This window comes from Vidua chalybeata, chromosome 1, assembly GCF_026979565.1.
Source record: "Vidua chalybeata isolate OUT-0048 chromosome 1, bVidCha1 merged haplotype, whole genome shotgun sequence".
NCBI lineage: Eukaryota > Metazoa > Chordata > Aves > Passeriformes > Viduidae > Vidua > Vidua chalybeata.
Window position 1 is genome coordinate 65,445,503 of NC_071530.1, and position 18,867 is coordinate 65,464,369.

At 43.2% G+C, this 18,867-nt stretch overlaps 1 protein-coding gene across 8 annotated transcripts in view; it reads right to left on the reverse strand.

Moving 5' to 3' along the window:
• Nucleotides 1-8,286: 8,286 nt before the first annotated feature.
• The window catches only part of HIVEP1 (HIVEP zinc finger 1), a 127,951-nt gene continuing 117,370 nt past the window's right edge, over nt 8,287-18,867 (reverse strand). For 7 of the 8 annotated variants that reach the window (XM_053966681.1, XM_053966666.1, XM_053966648.1 and 4 more), the window contains exon 9: nt 15,628-17,346. In XM_053966681.1, coding sequence (XP_053822656.1) covers nt 16,198-17,346 — 1,149 coding nt within the window. In that variant the 3' untranslated portion in view covers nt 15,628-16,197. Of the gene's footprint in view, nt 8,845-13,368; nt 13,474-15,627; nt 17,347-18,867 lie in introns of those variants that run through there. The other variant, XR_008435126.1, reaches the window with a different exon arrangement.

Sequence of the window (18,867 nt, forward strand, 5' to 3'; positions counted from 1 at the left end):
ACCATTACAACATGGCACTGCAGGAAACCATTGAGATCCAGGTCCCCAGAAACCTGGGTACTCAAACCTGAGTGCCAACACCACCTTCTTTTACTGTGAAACCCTTTGGAATGCAAAAAAAACCCTCACAACATGTAGTGGGATGGTGAGAAGGACGGTGGTCTCCCCAGAGGTTGCCCACGTCCTCGGTGCCTGAAGGAGTGTTCATGGCCAGGGTAGCTGGCTGCCACTGGACAACATCATGGAGCCAATCCCACCCCATCTGCTGTCCCTTTGTGACTGCTCTGTAGATATCTGAACTTAAGGGCTGGGCAGTGTAAGGCAGATCCAGTAAAGTCCCCACATACCCATTAAATTCCAGGATAAACAAACATGTGCTGAGGTCACCCCCAAGTTATGGCAGCGTGGGAGCCAGAGGGATGTCAGCAGGTCAGGCTGCAGGGTCAGGGAAGATGATCCCACTGCAGTCCCTGGTACAGTACCATTAACCTCAGCAGCTTCTGGGCAGTTAAAATTTAAACCCTTGCATAAGTGGTTTGTTGAACTGGTGCCAGAAAGATCAGTGTCTTGCAAGACTGAGCCCATTAATTCTCACTCTCTGAGAAGTAGCGGGGGGAACAGATGAGCCAGAAAACTGAACAGCTTTGGACTGTTTGATCCAACCAGAAGGACAAATTCCAAAGTCAAGGAAACCTCACAGGCTTTGTAAAAAAAGACAAAGGCACTTGAGGGTTTTCATGCCACAACCATGCTTGGGGCTGTGGCAACAATAACTTTGCATGGATGCAGGATATTTTTGCGCAGCAAAATAAGCCAAGACATTATTCATCATGCTGATTTGTAGGCACAAATTAAGTGTATCACTGGTGTGAAATTCAGCCTCTTATTTCTAACTTAAGAAAAACTTCCCTAACACTAATTTTTTTTTCTCAATCTCTTACTGAAGAACAAAGCACTCAGAAGAACAGGCAGCCAGGAGACACACTCACTCCCTGAGTGCCACTGAACTTCTTTAAAGGATACAGATTATAACAAGTATACTAAAAACAATATTAAAATTATGACTCAAACAGAAGTAATATAGTTCCAAAACAAGGCTCTCAACCACATGGGTTTCTCCCAGTGGGAAGAGGCTGTGAGAACAAACAGGTGACACTTTTTAGTCACATCACTTAACTGCACGCCTGGAAAGCACTCGGAGCTGCTGGTGGTGGGGATGATGCTGTAAGACCCTCTGCAGAACATAAACACCGTGCTTCAATAAAGGCTTTCACAGTGGTGTAGATGGAACCATTATTTTTCCCCAGGGTTTTAGGCACTGGATTCTTTCAGGAGCCATTTAATTATTTTGTTTTATTTCTGCTCAATCTGTATAGGAAAGCTCAGTAAAAGGACTGTTCATTTTGACAAGATTCCTCAGGGAAACCTCAAGACAAAATAGCAGTAATTTCTTCCACATATAACTCACCAAGAAAAATAGCAGTGGAAATAAAGGGGTAATAACAGACAGGGGAAGATTATCTTTTAAAAGCAATTGCTTAATACCAATGCACAGCAAATATATTTAATGTTATAAACATTGGTTTACTTGGGGAAGACATGAGGAAATGTCAGGAGCAAAGAGACTCTTACAGCTAAAATGAAAATAAAATTTGCAACTGTAAGAGGAGAGGGGAGGGAAGGACAAAGAGAACCCCACTGGTTGGAGTCCCGTAGTCCTGATGAAGACTTGATAGCTGTATCCCAGCTGTGTGTTTCCTGCTGGTTGGGCTGCCAGAGCACCTGCTAACCTGGTGGCCTTACTGGTTTTCTTTCTCCTTAGAGGGAGACAGCTGAGGCAGAGACCTACAGATAAATACACACATCTGTCCCTGGTGTGAACTTGCTTGCAAAGAGGAGACAAGTCATGAAGTCCTGTTCCCTGAACATGTGAGGGCTTTATTTCCTCTGCTCTGAAACATCCAACATTGCTGATCCCCAGGCTCTTGACCCATGCAGCCCTACCTTTCTTTCCATCCTCTGGCTACACTCCTGACTGATGACACCTTCTTTCTTCCAAGCACAAGGACACAGGCATTTCAGGGCTCTGACTGCCACTGGCAGTCCCTTCCTTGCAGGACTGTCCCCATGCCCCAGCTGAGAGCTTGGTTTTGCTGCCTGGGGAACTTGCCAAGCCTGGGAGATGCTACCTTCCAGAAGGAAGAGGAAACCCCATCCAGCAGTTATCAGTATCTTTTTCTGATTATAGATCTTTCCTCATGCCTCCACAACCAAGGTACAATCTCTGTTCTTAAACTGATTAAGAGACCACAGTGCCCAGACCTGCAAAACAACGCAATATTTTCTTACCTATACTTGTTCTGAACACTCTGGGCCCTGAAACTTCAAACACACACTCAACTCTGCAGAATTTTAGTTTAGTAGCAATGAGTTGCCCCTTGGACTTCATACACACCTGACTTTATGGTTTGTGATTGATGTGGTAACCATTCCATCAGTCGATAACACTGCTTACAGGGGGTCAAGCACATAAATCATGGCAGGTTTCAGGCTTGGACTTTAGGATAGAAACTCTCCTCTAGAAAATGTGTTGAAAATACTCAGTTGGATCCAGCTCTAAGCTGAGGATATTGGTGGCACTGAGTGCCTGGAGGGCAGGCATGGCTCAGTGTCCAGCACATATCCCTGCAGGTAGATTTGTCCTTCTCTCACACCAGGCAACCGGCCAGACACTGGGAACTTAAAAGCAAACACCCTTCCCATAAATGCATATGTCTATAAATTTTATGGCTATGGGGAACATTAGGACTCTCTGCTCTATCTTTTGTTTAATTGGAGCCAAAGAGGCTCATTCAATAAATTCTGCGTCATCTCAGAAGTGGTGATTGAGCCATGGAGAAAGTTATCCAAATATTGACATAAGACTGAAAGGAATGGGGAACATACCATATTAAACTCTTCTCATATTGACTCTATATCCTCATTTGCCTTCTGTCTTTGTTTCTTTATTCTTTGCCAGATTGAATTTTTTTTTCCTCTGCTCCTCCCTCCCTCAAAAAAAAAAAAAAAAAAAAAAAAAAAAAAAAAAAAAAGCCCTTGTTTGAGATTTAATAGTTTGGTTTTCCAAGCTACCATCACTTATACTTCTCTCTACTTACATGAGCAGGCTACTATTTTGTTGCTGAAAGCTGCTTTATTTTCTGTCACCTACCATTAAGCCCTGAAGAGCTTGAAGTGAACCTCTTGAAGGAGAGACAGCTGCCATTTAGACTGTATGGCAATTTTTGTGATGGTTGTTCCTACAGATGACCCTGGCACAACAGACACGTAGATGTTTACCTCAGCTGAGGCTCTTGGTGCTTGGCCAGAAAGGCCATGTTTTTGCCCTAATAATAGTGCCTTTGAAGAATTAAATTACAGAGTTGGAGGGACTTAGAGCAAATGCTGAACCCAGAGTTACAATGTACTGACTGGACCACCAGAGCTGTGTTTGGGCATTCAGGCATTAGGTCTTCCATATTTGATATTAATTCTCTTCATAGGGTTGTTCTCTCTATTTTTTTACAAGGCAGAACTCTTGGGAAAGGAAAAAATGAAAGCAATTATGAGAGAAACATATATTATACAGAAAGAAAAGCCTGAGTCATGATTGCTTTTACAGCAGGTAGCTGCAGGTTCCCATACATAACCAGTAGCAATACAAAGCTGCCGTCCTTGTGGTGCAGCAGATGTGGTCAGCAAACACTTTGAGGAAGACTCAGGAATTTGGTGGGCATCAAACAGACCTGGGGGTGTTCTTTTACAGTTGTTGCGGCCATATCCCTCAGGCTTACACTGGGTCAAGAATGCACAAATTTCTGCTGAACAGAAAAGAGAAAAGCAAGTGGAAAGACAGATACCAGAGCTTGTCTTCCTTGCCTTATAAAAACACTGTCTGAGAAAGATCCACTTCAAAAGTATAGGAAAATTGATGGGAAATGGGAGCAAGGAGGTAGGAAATAGTACTCTCTTAGCTGGAGAGAGTCCTTGACAAAGAAAATTCAAATCATGTTAGTTCCACATCGCAAAGCAGCTGCGAAATTCTGGGCCTGCCCATCACTGCTTTCCCCAAAATCTTCCACCATGCACAGACAACTTAGCTCTCTGTGAACCCAAACTGAACTGGATTGCTCCACTTCTAGTGCTCAAATCACTACCACAAGAATTAGAGGTCTGACTTGATGTTTACCACAAATAGATATTAAATGTGAGACTGAGTGTAAAGCAAGCAGCTAGAGTCAGTCTGAGCACAAGAATAATTCTTCCTATACATTGTGGCAGAAAAATATGCTCATGTGAGCCTCTGTCCTGCTCCTTCCTCTGTGAGACCACTGTGCTAATGAAAAATGAATCCGTCCAGAGCCAGCAGCTTTCTTGCTGCCCTCTCTCCCTTCCATCATCTGCCTCCTCTATATAAGACCTCCTCTATAGCCCACACAAATTTCTGGCTGCTAAACCCAGTTTATATCCCATTTCCAATTTATGAGTGTTTCACACTGATGAGCATCTGCTTCCTGCTTCTTGCCTTACCCAGACCCTCAACCCATTAACTTTGGGGCAGTTCCACATCTTGTATGAGACCAGGTAACAATGGTTCCTTGTTCTTTTTCCCTTATTCTTTATGCTCCCCCTCCCCTTACATCTTTCCTGACATACCTGACTCCATATGGTGCTTCTCAACCTGGAAATCTGGTCTCTTCAGTGTTGGGATTATTCCTGAAATGACTGGAGGAGACTCTACAGACTCCTTTTGGCTTGCATAGAACAAAAGGACAACTTCCTCCCTTTCCTCCTGCCGATTTTTAAAATAGAGCTATTAGTTTTCTGTATTGTTATTCTGCCTGGCTTAATGAGCCATTCTCCTCAAACACTTCACATTAACATGTTTATGTATTTGCTTGCCTGGCTGGGTTCTCTAATAGCATGCCTTTGGTTCAGGTGCTCCCAGCAGAGGCTGCTCTGCCAGGCTGCAGGAAGCTCTCCATTCACTGCAGCTGTGTCTCCAAATTATGCTCTGTGACTGGCTGCTTTTGGGGCAATTGCTCAACGGTAATAAGAAGGAATTTGATAAATTTGATCTTTTTCTACAGGACCCATTCACACTGTGCCTTGGAGAGATGAATCAGTCTCATTCTTAGCAGGTTTTTTTTTTTCTGCAGTATTAGCTGAAGGTCTTAGCAGGAGGATTATTTAAGAATAAAGTCTAGATTAAGATATACTGCTAACCTAGAATGTGGCTAGGAAGGTTGATGCAGGGAGTACCAATAGGTTTGGGGGATAACCCTAAAAGTAAATCCATTTTAATTTTAAACAAGTTTGGCAAGCCAATGCCATCCTTGCCAGAAAAGGATGACTGATCTGGCTGGTTGACTCTGGTGAAGCTTGTTTCAGTGTCAGGCTCATTTCTTTGAAAGGTGTTAGAAGATCTACTCCTGCATGGCTTTTTCTCTCTCTTTTGCCCTTGTGCTGGTAAACTTGAGTTTTGACTGATGTAGCAGCACAAGAAGGCAGGCAGTGAGAGTAAGCCTATCTACCATACCTACATTGTTGAAAGCTTCCTGTGAAATTGGATTAGCACTTAAATGTTGTGTGACAGAGCTGTATGTTCTGGGTTTTGTAAATGTTCTCAAGGAAAAAGAAAAAAAAAAATCACTCTTCAAACTCATTTGGGGACAATTATAGTATTGCCAGATTAATTACAGTGTTTCTACAATGCTCTCCTCTGATTCTACTATTAGAACACAGCAGAAATCAGAGTCTGTTTTGACCTTTATTCAGAGCCTCCTGTTAAAGTGACTTTCACAACAGAACTCAATTTGTCACATTTTATTTGTACTTTAATTTTATTATTAACAGATTAATGAAGCTGGTAATGGGTTTCCCAATGCTCCCTTTGGAAATGTGAACTGTGTCCCTTCCTTACATCAATCTGCTGTCAGCAGATGAAGTGCCTTTGCAAAATGCTATTAACTGTTACCAGAAGCAATTAGTCAAAATAGCAAGTCAGCTTCAAAAGGAGAGACTCCAGATTCCCTCAGTGTGTAAAGAAAAGCGCATTAGTAGGATTTAATCTCTCCAGAAGCCACAAGCTTTAGGCCCTGCAGTAGGTGTCTAGGTTAATGACACATAGAAATGTGAATGTATTAGACTTTAATTTGCTCAAAGGAGCAATGCCAGGTTAAAAAAAAAAAAAAATAGAAAAAAAATCACTTTCAGGTGTCATTAACAGCAATCCCCACAGTGCCAGAAATGCCCACGCTCTGTTGTAAGATACTGTCCCTGTGCCAGCATTAAAAATCCATGAGCGAAATCCCTGGCCTTCCCAAAGGTGGTAGGAGACTGCTTGTGACAGTGTTGAGGCCAGGCTTTGTCTTCTTTGTCTTAATTTTCTGGCCCAAACAAATATTTGAAAAGTATTTCACATCACCTTCCCAAGCATCAAATTCCAACCCCTTCTCAGACAGCTCTCTTTTTTATACTGTGCCAGAAAGTCACAAGAAAATTGCTAGTGAGACACACACAACCTCCAGCTCCACTTCCCCCTGGGAAGCGATGGTTTGGCATCATCATTATTCCAACAGCTTTATTGTCTGGTCAGTGTTCCACAAGGGTGGCAACCCTGCACATGGCAAGGGGGGTTGGAATGAGATGGCCTTTGAAGTCCTTTCCAACCCAAGGTGTTGCATAATTTGATGGGCCTGACAAAATTGCGTTACTGTGCACATGCAGAACATGAGGTGTGCTCAGTATATGGTCCCTAGCAGGAGGAGGTAAGAGTCTGAACCCTTTGGAGGAACAAAGTAGCACTAGGTAAAAAGCCAGCAGTCTCCAGCTCCCTCATCACTGCCCCAGATGAACTGACAGGGAGGAATCTGGGGGAGGTGAAGCATCTGGTTGAATGTCCTACATGCTTAGCAAAGTCTCAAGCATATGCTGTGGTATTCCTACTGCTTCCCAGATTGGACATACCAACAAGTGCCCCCCCCTCCTCTTTCAAATATTGGAAAACTATGTTATCCATCACTAATTCCAGTGCATTTCTAAGTACATGTGTAATGCATGCGTGGGTCCAATTAAAAGGGGAAGGTCATGAAAACAACAGAATTTCCACTGATACTGAAAATAAAATGTATTATCCATTTGTCCTCAGGAATGGGCAGTGAGGTTTCTGTTTCTATGCAGAAGGTTAGTATTTTTCATGTCATTTGGCCCTAGTTCCTTCAAACCCAGTCCCACCTCCTTTGGGTGGTTGCAGTGGCCCTGATGGATGCCTGAACTGTATCAAGGGGCAAACTCTGGGCTCAGTTCACATGCCTCTCACAACCCTGCCATATGCTGATACTCCCACACTGGGGTTTTTTTTTGGAGGCAAAGAACAACTCAGCACCAGACCTTGAGGACATTTTTCCTCAAAGAAAACATAAACAGCTGAACCCCACCCAAGGACTTGGACAAACTACAGTCTGGATAAAAACCACCACCCTTTATTTTGCCAAGACCTCATTGATTAAAAATATGCAGATTTAATGACTTTGCTGAGTGTTTGCAGAGTGTATTCATGCTGGGTATGCTTTCCTCCACTGCCTTCAAGTGAATATTCACAGTGCATAAAGTTAAAAGGGTTTATTTTCCCCTCCAAGTGCGGAAGGATACAAGAAGAGTTAGAAGTTTAGGACTAAAAAAAAGCCTGGCAGAGTCCACTCTAAGATGTAAGAGCAGCACATTCTATCTTCTTTGATATGAGCTTAACAACAGCAAAAGACTGTCCTCTGGTCCCTCAGTCAGCTCTTTCTACTGATTGGAGGAAGAGCTTCTTGAAAAAACACGATGCATTTTTCAAACACTCCCAGAAAAATGGCCTTCTGTCTATCCAAACACATTGTCTGTCGTCTTAGATCAAGCATGGCTCTTACACTTAAACATAAGGATTAAAAGGCATCCATTAAAAGGAGAGTTTAAAATTCTATTTTAAAAAAAGCTCAGAAGCTTAAAAGACGAATTATTTGTGTAATCTTCAAGATCAAACGTTGCTGAAATAAAGACTTTAACTCCTTTATCAGATAAAACCTGTGTGCAAAGATTGCAAGAGGAGAAGATACTATTAAGATAATCTAGTTTGACCTCATGACCTCAGGTTTTGGCATTTCACTGGTACAGGACCCTTTCAGTTGTTCATGTAGCTATATAGAAAATTGAATAAAACCAGAGAGGATACAGCAGGCTACATAAACTTGAAAAAAACAGACCACAGGTGTTCATGTTCCTTTAATTTTTGTGTTTGTAGGCAAGGCTCAGTGCTTAAAGGGATAGTCCCAAGTCCTCTGCTGACGCAGTTGGTGCAGGTCTTGCTGAAGCTCACAGATGTCATTTTCCATCAGATGAGAATCTAGCCTGAGAAGTTCCCAACTATAAGGGAGAACTAAGAAAGTACAAAAGTGCAAATACCTAGAAAGGGCAATTTGCAGAAATCTTTGGGTAAACTATATTCCCAAAGTCTCTCTCCATTTTTCTTCTTTTTGTCTTTCTACTTTTTATGACAAGAGCTTAGGATTTTGTTCACTGTGCCAGTTTTCAGCAGGACAGGAGGGAGAAGCCAGGACACGTTTCTTTGTGTGTGTCTTTTCTAATCTGTTAGAACTGTCTGATGTCTTCATATCTAATACATTCAGGACCTTTGATCTGAGTTGGAAGATGTCTCAAGAAGGACTGATGATTCACAGGAAAACAGGATATCCACAGGGGAGCCAGTTGCTCAGTCCAGCAGAATTAATCAGCATTAGATGTGTGAGCTCTTGCTCTGAAACACTGTAAATAAGAAAAACGTCACAGATCATTATAGGTGTGGGAATAAACAAAGAGAGAAACACAATTTAAATCTCTAGGTGTCAAAAATGGTTTCTGAACCACCCACTTGATTTTTGGTGGAGCAAAACTGTCTGGTGTCCAGATGAAAACATGACTTCTGTTTTGCAAAGAGGCATTGTTTCAACATTTGCTTCTGTTCTGGCACTCAGACTGTTTTTGCAAACCAGAGACACACCTAACACTGGCTAACAAGTCTGAAATACAAGAGCTACCTTCCTGTGCCCAAACAGCCCAACAGCCTGGTTACAATGCCATGCTGTCTCTGTCTCCCATGCTCTCCCTGGCATGGTCTGCCTTGCAGCTTGGTTTATCTTTCCCTCTTTCTTCTCTCCTGGCCTCATTTCAGCCAGTGAGTGCCTGCAGCTGGCCTGGCCAGAGCACAGGAGCTTGGAGCAGCCTCCTGGGAAGGAAGTGTAATTAATGGAGGTGCCTGTTCACCCAGGGACCTGAGGGACATCACCTCCCTTGCTGTGTAGTCCCTGGCTGATGAGGAGGGAGCTGGTGCTGCACTAGAAGATGGTGACTGCATCTTCCCTGGCACCTTTTGGTGGGCAGGCACTTGCCACCACTGCGGTGTTGGTAGCTGAGTGTAGAAGAAATGGGCAGCACCATCTCCTCCTCCTCATGCTCACGTGAAGGATGAAGCCCTCGTGATTAGATTGTACAAAGGGCATGATCACTCTGGACGTAGTGTTCCTGAAGGATACTATCTGTTAGTATCTGTGCAGGACAGCTGGGTGCCAGAAGGGCAGCTGCTCAGGCTGGGGAATGTTTGAGCATTAGCAGAATCAGGGGATGCAGTAATGTTCTGTTCAAACAGGGAATTTTGGCTTCTTGTCAAAATTCCTTCTGATTAGTCAACGATTTCTGTCAAAAGATGCCTTTTAATTTTGACTTGATTTACCTTGATCATAAGGGATGGGAAGGGTTAAGTCTCAAGATGATGGCTTTCCACTCAAGTGCTTCAGGTCTAAGTAGGTTCTGTTCACAGAATCATGTTTGTGTTGGAAGGGACCTTTTAAAGGTCATCTATTCCAACCCTCCTGCAATGATAAAAACTCCTTTTACAAAATCTTCTCCTGCACAAGGCCCAGCACTGAGCAAAATCCCTACTGGTGCGCCTTGTCCTTGTGCTCGTGGGAGGTGAGTGGATGTTCTTGGGATGCTCCCTCCATGCCGTGTACCTCACTGCAAGTTCATGTCCAGGGATCGCTCTTGCCTTCCACAGGCACTCTGCGAAAAACCCCTCATGAAAGTGGGGCTGCAATGGGGATGAGAGCTGTGCCAACAAGTGGGCTCTGAACTCACTTCCATACCTGGATCTGGAGCAGGAAGATGATGGGGTGGCAAACGGCTCTTAGTAGTCAGTGATTTTAATGGAGAGCTTATTATTTATGATATGAGATGGAACCGTTACTTGTGTCACATGCTCTGTTTCTCAGGAGGAGGAATCCTACCCTAAGGTATTTAGGTACCAACACCAAAACACCTCAGACCTTCAAATGGAACTCCTGAAGCCCAAAGGGATGTTGCAACTGCCTAAACTCAACAAAAAGAGGAAATGCTGGGGGCATTTGACTTTACAAACAGCCTTCAGTTGGCCCATTTCCAGCACAAATGCCTCATCCGTGGTAACGGATTTCGAATACACTAAAGAGCACGGCCACAAAACCAAACAAGCCTTAACATTTGACCTTACTGGGGAAAACAAGCCTACAATTACCAAAGAAAACTAAGCATGCCTAGCTAATTGACTCATGTTAGAACTCTTAAGTTTTGTTTCCATGACTGAACCATTGGAATGTAAAGCCTTGCCATCTTTCAGCTAGCATGCTTTCCTTAGATCTCATGGAATATCTGAAAATCACCAGTCAACTCCTAACATTTTGAGTAGTCTGTTCAGTATAAAGAGGAGAAATGTACAGACAAACATAAATGGCAACAACACCTTTTTTTTTTCCCCTGATTTAAAATTCCTGGAACAAAACATGAACATCAAATCAATGAATTACAAGCTGTTACACCCTTGTTGCTGTATGCTCATCCACCCACGAACATTCCATATAAAATTACCTAATAATCAATTTGAAGTACTTTAAAGTAGCTTGTTTTCATCCTAAGTCAGTAACAGAATCAGCAGTCCAGTGTCTAGAACTAAGATGAGGGGTCTTATCCTCAAAGATATAAACCAGAAATGGTGTTAAGTCTTTGGTGCTTTAGGTATCATTTAAAAAGACCATCTGTAGGTGCTGAGACTCCTTACAGGGAACAGAAATTTCCCTAAAACATGGGAAGACAATTCTAGCCATGTTTTTTTTTAAGTTGTTCATAATGTAACATTCACAATTAGAGACTGGCCAGAAGTCACCTAAGATGGGTGACACTTTCTGCTCCCATGAAAAACCAGGAAAGCAAGGAAAGGAGGAGATGGTCATACTCGTCTCAGAGAACCTTTCCAAAGCAATGAAGCAGTGGCCCATCAGATAAATCAGCTGAAGGTATCTTGAGTGAGCATTCTCACTTGTGGATTGTTTGGTTTCCATGGCTCTTGGCAAGTCACTCATGCTAAAACTGAGAATTTTTTATTTTGTTTTGATGAAACTGTCCCACTGTTAAACACATGTTTGAAGGGCAGTTTACAGGTTTAAATGACAGTGTTTATGAAAGCTTAGTGAGAATTATCTTGCAAAAAATGAGGATTTCTGGAGTAAGTTATATAGTGACAAATTAATTTTATATTTTGTTTAACTACATGTCAGGAAACTCAAGGCAAGAAAAATCTGTTAAGAAACCATACAAAATGTTTAGCTAAGTGTAAGGCATGGTATGCCTGTTCCATGGTACGTCTCTGGCTCTGAGGTGGGTCATATTGTGTTCAGCCTACATAGGTTGTCTGAGATGAAATGCATGTGATGGGCACTTGAATGTGTATGCAAAACACTGCTGTCAGACTTTCTGGCAAGGGATTTGCTGATATGGACCAAGTGTGGGCTGCTCTAGCCTCAGGGCGTAATTTCCAGCAACCTGAAGCTCAGCAAATTACTTGAGAAAGAAAGGAACAAAGGTGTGTACAGCAGCAGTAACCAAAGCAGGGCAGAGAATCCCTGCACTGACGAAGTATTTTATTTCAGCTGTGGTCCAGAAGCTGGGAGTTGCATCTGGGGATGTAATGCTACAGGTCAAGAGATGTGAGGCCAGGACATTGGACATGTCTGTCTCTGGTTTAGTTCTTGACCTAAGAAGTGACAGGTAGGCCATGCTGTAGCTTATTAAAGCCCCAATGGGAAACACAGACACATTAAACAGAGTTCATGTTCTAAACTCATTGTTATTATATGGATATGCTGCCTCCAAAATCAGGTACCCACATCACCAGCAAACATCACGTATTGCAAAGAGAAATCAAGTAAGGTCTAGTTGAAAGAGCTACAGGCCACTGGCCACTGATTCTTTTTCTAGTGAGGGCTTTTGGCAGATCACAGAGAAGCATCTGCACAGATCCCACAGCAGCTGACTATGCTGTGTCTTTACTCTGGTTGTATTTGTACCCAGCCTTTAGCTGGCACCTGCTTGCACCCTCCTAATGGGAATAGGTTGTGAGAAGATGCCAGTGTGCCTGGGTACACTGAAGGGCAACACTTGTTCTGGCCCTTTAATGTTTAAACAGCTGTGCTGGATTTGCCAGAGGGTGTCCGACAGTCATTAAAAACTGATCCCTGAGTAAACAGCCCGGTGTTATTTATTCCAATTCAGCTGTGATAATTCACACCATCTGAAGAGCAGCCTAATACTGTACTGGCAGGTTTCTGAGATGCTTGCTACTGCTTTGAAGAGAAGGATTCTTGTGGCAAGGGGAATGTGATTTCCTCATCACTGATGACTCTGGACAAGACAATAAAAGATACAACACAACTTAAAACAAAAGGAATTAAATCAGAATGAAAATGTAATTGCTAACACAGCAGTCACAGGCTTGTGCTCATGCAGGACACTTGTGTGTGCTGACATATTTATAGGTGTTGGTTACAGATACACTAACAGAGGAGATGTACAGAGTTTACAGAGTTCTATCAGGTCTGGTCACACTCCTAATTAGTTTCTTCTTCTTGCTGCACCAGTTGTAGAGGCAACTCAAGGAATATCCATTTGGAAACATCCTAGAGGGAAGGGAACAGTGTAATATTCAAGACCACAGTCTTCTACAAAACTGATTTCCTCCAGCCTTGATGTGAACATTAGATCTACAACATTGTATCTGCAACTACCTGCTAAAAATAGTAGAGTTCCTGCTTCAAATGTGGCTTATCTGCTTTGCGTGGGTAAGTGATGATTCGGTATTTGTCCTCGGATCTCTCGACCTGCAGTTTTACATCCCCAGAAGCAACTCACATCTTCTGGGCCTTATGGCTGAATCAGTGCCCACTCTCTTGGTCCTTTCTCCCTATTGTCCTAAAATGAACTTACCAAATGACACATCTTAACGTTCCTCTTTTTGACATATCTGTTGTCATGTCATTCTTACTCTCCAAAATATGCTTCCATCTCTTGCCCTTGATGTCTTCAAAACACCTAGAATAGAAAAGACAGATGCAGATCACCCAATTCACCAAGCTGAATCTTCTGTCAAATTGGAGACTTCCTGGAATTAATCCTGAGCAGAATACTAGCGCACCACAAATTGCTCGTCAAGTAAGTATTTAAGATGTGTATACAGTAAATCTCTGGAGTTTAGTAAAATCAGGACTCAGGGGCATGTGCAACAGCAATTACTTACCCACTGCTGCCTTATAAAACTCAGGAAAATGGTAATAAGTAGTGATGGTACTCAAAATTTTGGGGATAGTTTTACTTTGCTGTAAAGCTATCTGATTCTTTCATCTTTTTTTGGTCATGTTTTAGACAAATATGCTCAAATTAATTATCATAGCTCTAGTTTGCTGCTAGGTATCCATTTCAAAGGAGCTAAAACATGCAAAATTTCTGGAGTTCATTAACTGCAAACTGTCACCTGATTCTACCAGGAAAAGCTTCAAGCTCTCAAAGCACATGTAACACAGCAATGTTTTGGTTCTAGCTTTGGCTGGTTGGGGTAATTTCACATAGGTAAAAATGATAATGGTACAAGACATGTTGACACCACTACTACACTTATAAGAAGAACATACAAATGCACAGTGACACTTCACACAGGGGTTGCACGGAAGACACTCACAAATTTGAAGTCCGGCGCTGCAGGGAGCCGAGGACTCTTAACTCTCATGAAGCTCAATGTGAGTTGAGAGTGCTTGGTGGTTTGGGTGCTCGGGCCCTCAGTGAGGCTCTGCACATTCATGTCAGAGATAGGAGTAATTTCCCTTTCTAGTGTGTGTGTTCCTAATTGCTAGATTAGTACAATTGCTGATAATCACGAGTAATAGAAATGGCTTTCTGGTACTGAAGTGCTCTTTCTGGAAGTTAATAAAGCTCATTCACATTGCCTACAGTTTTACAACACGCCGTACTGGAATAAAGTAATGAGTACAATGTGAGTACTGTACAAAAGACAGTGTAAAGTTAAAAATGGATCTAGGGTAGTGCTGCTTTTGAATATGAGCAGTGCAAGGTATGAATTACTTCCTTGAGATGGACACAGGAGTTAATCTGTGAACAATGCAGCCCAGCTCACATTCAAATTCGCTCCCTTTTTTTCCAGATTTGCTTCCTATCCTTTTCTTCCAGATGTTTTATATGTGCTCATCCTTGTTAATTCCATAAAGGTGATCATGCTTTTAACTTACACCTTCCAGTTTCCTACTGGAATTTGGCTATTAAAGAGGTTATAAAAACTTCGGTAACAATGTGCTAAAAGGACACAGCAGGAAACCAACTCTACTAAAAAATTACAGCATGAATCCCAAGTAAATTTGAAACTTCTAAGAATGTGTAGCCCTGTCACTTGTCAGACGTGTCTCCTGCCACAGTTGGAACGCCTCAACAGTTCAGTGATAATTTTACATTGTTTTCACTACGTGCAAACAGAGGAGTGTTAAATTTCGTAATTCAGGGATCCATCCATGTTTTGTATGCCCAGTATGACAGGTTTGTTGTTAAAACAGCACATTAACTGTATGTGTAAAACCTCTAGTCCCTTCTTCTTTCCCTGCATGAGTAAGACAAAGTTGTATTTAAGGAGAAAATGGCTTTGTCTACCTGTAAATGAAGATCTCCTGAAACGCAGCCTCCTAAGAAGTTGATGGCAATCAGTAACGCCAAACCCTCATTACATTAGTGGCATTTTCACCAACTGTATTTTGGATTTTGCAATTAACACACAAAGAATTATTCCTTTCTTGTGTAACAACATTTTAATGTCAGTAAAAAGTGGTTTTATAGTTCAAGATTACAAATAAAAAAATATTTCATTGTGACCCTTTTGCCATTTTACCTCAGGCAAATCTTCAAATTTTAGTTAGGAACAAAACCACGAGGTGGACTGGATACTTGCTCTACAGAAAGCTGGGGGACTTCCTCCCCACTCTGAAATTGCTGGATGTTTTGAAATGGAAGATTTTACTCCAAGTAAAGCCCGATGAGTTAATCTCTCTCCCATGGCAGGTGACCACAGGGGCTTTTACCACCACCAGATCCTTTCAAGCTGAACCAGCTGGAAGGGCACTGAAAGGAATGAGTCAAGCACCTCTACAGCTACCGGACTGCATCAAGAAGGCACAACATAAGCAATGGTAAAGTCAGTAAACAAAATTTTACTGTAATATTTTGTAACACAGATACTGTATTTCTCTTTGAAGTGTAAAGCTACCGTCTTACACAAGAAAGATGGACAGACCCTTTTCCAAGACTAATATGGATACAATAAATATGGAGTTTTACATACTAGATCTGTACACAGAAACTTTGTCCCACAGCCATAGAAATTTACATTTAACAGTGCAACATATAATTTAATCCTTTATTTATCTGACATAGGATGTTTACTTACTAAACACAAGCAACTACCTGGTTTTAATATACATATTTTATATATATATATTTTATATATATATATTCAACAATCTGTACAGGTTTCTAAACATAAAACTCCAAAAAGGCACAATTGTCTATACAACATGTACAAAAATGGCTGGAGCTGACAAGAAACAACAATTATTGGTCAAGAGTTCATGATTGCACGAAGATTAGTAATGGGTTTGTGTCAGAAAAATGTGCTTTAAGGAAAGGAAGGTTTGCAAAGAAACCTGCATTATAAAAAAAACCCAAAAACTCTAAAAATAAAAACACAATGAAAAACAAAAACTAGGTTGCTATTACAAGTCTATCCTCATCGTCACTGCTGCCATCGCTAAACTGCACCGTGTTTTGCCGCTGTGGCGGGGCAGCTGGCCTGGGTACCTGTCTGTCCGGGGTGACAGTTCGGTGGACTGGGGACTTGCTTAATGTGTTGGGATTCACCTTGGAGCGGGGCTCTGCCGGGGCAGCCCTCTTCACCTGGAGGGCAGGGAGGTCACGCTTTGGCTTGCTGGGGTTCGCAAGGTCAGTCTTTTCAGGATCAGCTTTCCCGGGACCAGCGGGGTTGGTCACCGGGGTGGGCTCGGGATGGCTCTTCCCGCTGTACCGCTGGCCGCCAGACACCACCTGAGGAGAAGCATCCCGCCTGGCCTGGCCAGCCTCGGCCGTGGGGAAGCCAACAGGAGCTGGCTCCAGCTGGACCTCGCCGGCTTTGGAGCCTGCGGTGGGTGCCTCAGAGGCTCCGTGCCCCTCAGCGCTGGCGGGGCTGACGGAGGGGATGAGGGTCGGCAGGGCGATGTTCAGGATCTGCAGGCTGGGAAGGTGTCCCTGAGGGCTGGGGGTGCCCTGCGGGGCCGTGCCAGCCGTCAGCACCTGGAGGCCCACGGCGTTGAGGGTAATTCCCGGAGGGCGCATCTGCGGGGCGATGTTGGTGTTTGCCAGGCCCAGGATGTTCACTGTCTCCATGCCCAGCGGCGGCAGAGGCTGCAGGCTGGGCGTGCCGAGCCCCTGAATGCCCGGCATGCTCACCTGGCCGATGGGAATGCATGGCACCACGCTGTTCACCTCAGCGACTCCCACGGGATTCGTGGTGGTGCCGGTGGCTGTGCCGCCTGTCTCGCCAAGGGCACTGGTAGTTCTGTGAATCACGCTCACAGCTGGGATAGTGAGCTGCACTGGCCCCGCCTGGATAGGAACAAAGGTGGAGTAGGTGGCCAGGCCTGCAGGGACCACCTGGATGCCCCCGACCGGCACCATGCCATAGGGAGCCTTGGCTTGCTGCTGCGAGTGCAGGGGCAGGTGGCTGAAGAGGTGAGTCTGGGGAGCTCTCGGCTCGGCAGCTGGCTTCTCCTCTGGGATTTCAGTGTAGGGTGACGGCGCTGTCATCGGCATGCTGTGGTCTGCCAGCGAGGACGGGGAGCTGATGGAGGGCGTGCTCTGGGAGAGAACAACACAGGTGTGTTAATGTGGCAGCCACCGCTGCCCTTCAGTAACATGAAAACACGAAGGAGCTGGGAGTGCTTCCCATGCCCCCTTTTAAGAAAGAACAACAACAAAATGGTTCATAGTATATAGTGCCCAGCTTAAACAATTAACTGATTTCCTTTCTTTTCTTTTTCCACCTCCTTCCTCACCCACTAATTGCATTTTCCTCTCCTAATTACCCTTGCTTCATTTCTCTCAAACACTAGTGCTCAAAAACATTGCTGAGTATCTTTTGCACGTGTGTTTTAAGTGGCGAGAAGACTTTGAAGAACTGTTTTATGTGGAAATCACCTCAGGCAAGAAGGTTAAATAAGCATAAGTTGGCATTTTTGATGCACTTGGGATCATCTCCTGAAGGCATTACAGCCTCCAGCAGGCAGAGGCAGCATCATAGCACATATGTCATAGGTGCTTCTAATGTGACAGACAGGGTAGGCAATGACAGGAGATGGCTGACAACTACAGCTTCTGCAGAGGTGGAGGTGATGGGTGGATCCACATCCATTGCTGCCTCAGCTCACTGTGATTTATTTGGTGCACACACCTGGATTTATAATGCTATTATTATCCTCCCTTTTCTTCTCCTACAGCCTATTACTGACCAAGGCTTGCAACTCCTTTCTCCTTTCCTAGAATCTCTTAAAATGAGTGGTCTGAAAGTGCAATTGTGATCTCGTGGTTATCTTTTAATTTTTGGCACATTCATCACACACACACACACACACACACACACACACACACACACACACACAAACATACACACACTGGTGCAACCTCACTTAGTTTTTACAGTCCTGACTCTCAAAAATTTTCTAGAGCAGGCAAAAAACTCAAAACCAGACAGAAATGTTTTTGAAATCTGCTCATAGAAAATGGATTGGCAAAGGGAGAATGTGATTAACTGGCTATGCAGTGCCGTTCTGTCTAAATGAGAAGATGGGTGTGAGAAAGAAGTCAACATGTTTCTCAGAACTGACATCTCACAAGAGATCCTGATAAACTGGTATGGATGCTTTTGAAGGAATGTACAACAGCCTTCCTGAGCTATGCGGACTCTTTTTCTTGAGTGCAAGAACTGGGATCCACAGCCATTCACAACAGGAACAGACTGTAGACTAACCACTGGAGACATAAGGCTGATGCTTCTTTAGGTCTGGGAAAGGAAAAGAAAATCTGGAAAGGAATTACTTCCTCATATTACTTACATGCCTTCTTTTTTTTTTTTTTTTTTTTTAATGTATTAATGTAGACAATTATTAAAGCTATATAAATGAATACCGTTCAACATTTTTAATTGCATGAATATTTACTTGAGGCTTCAGTGATTCCATTTAATGAGGGAGTACACTCAGTTAAATGTCCTTCTGGTATCCACTGGCAACAATGGAACCTAAACTCCAAATACTAGGACCCTTCCCATTTTATAGCAGGCATACACAGCAATCAGAGACCACTTAATTTTATTCTCTGTCA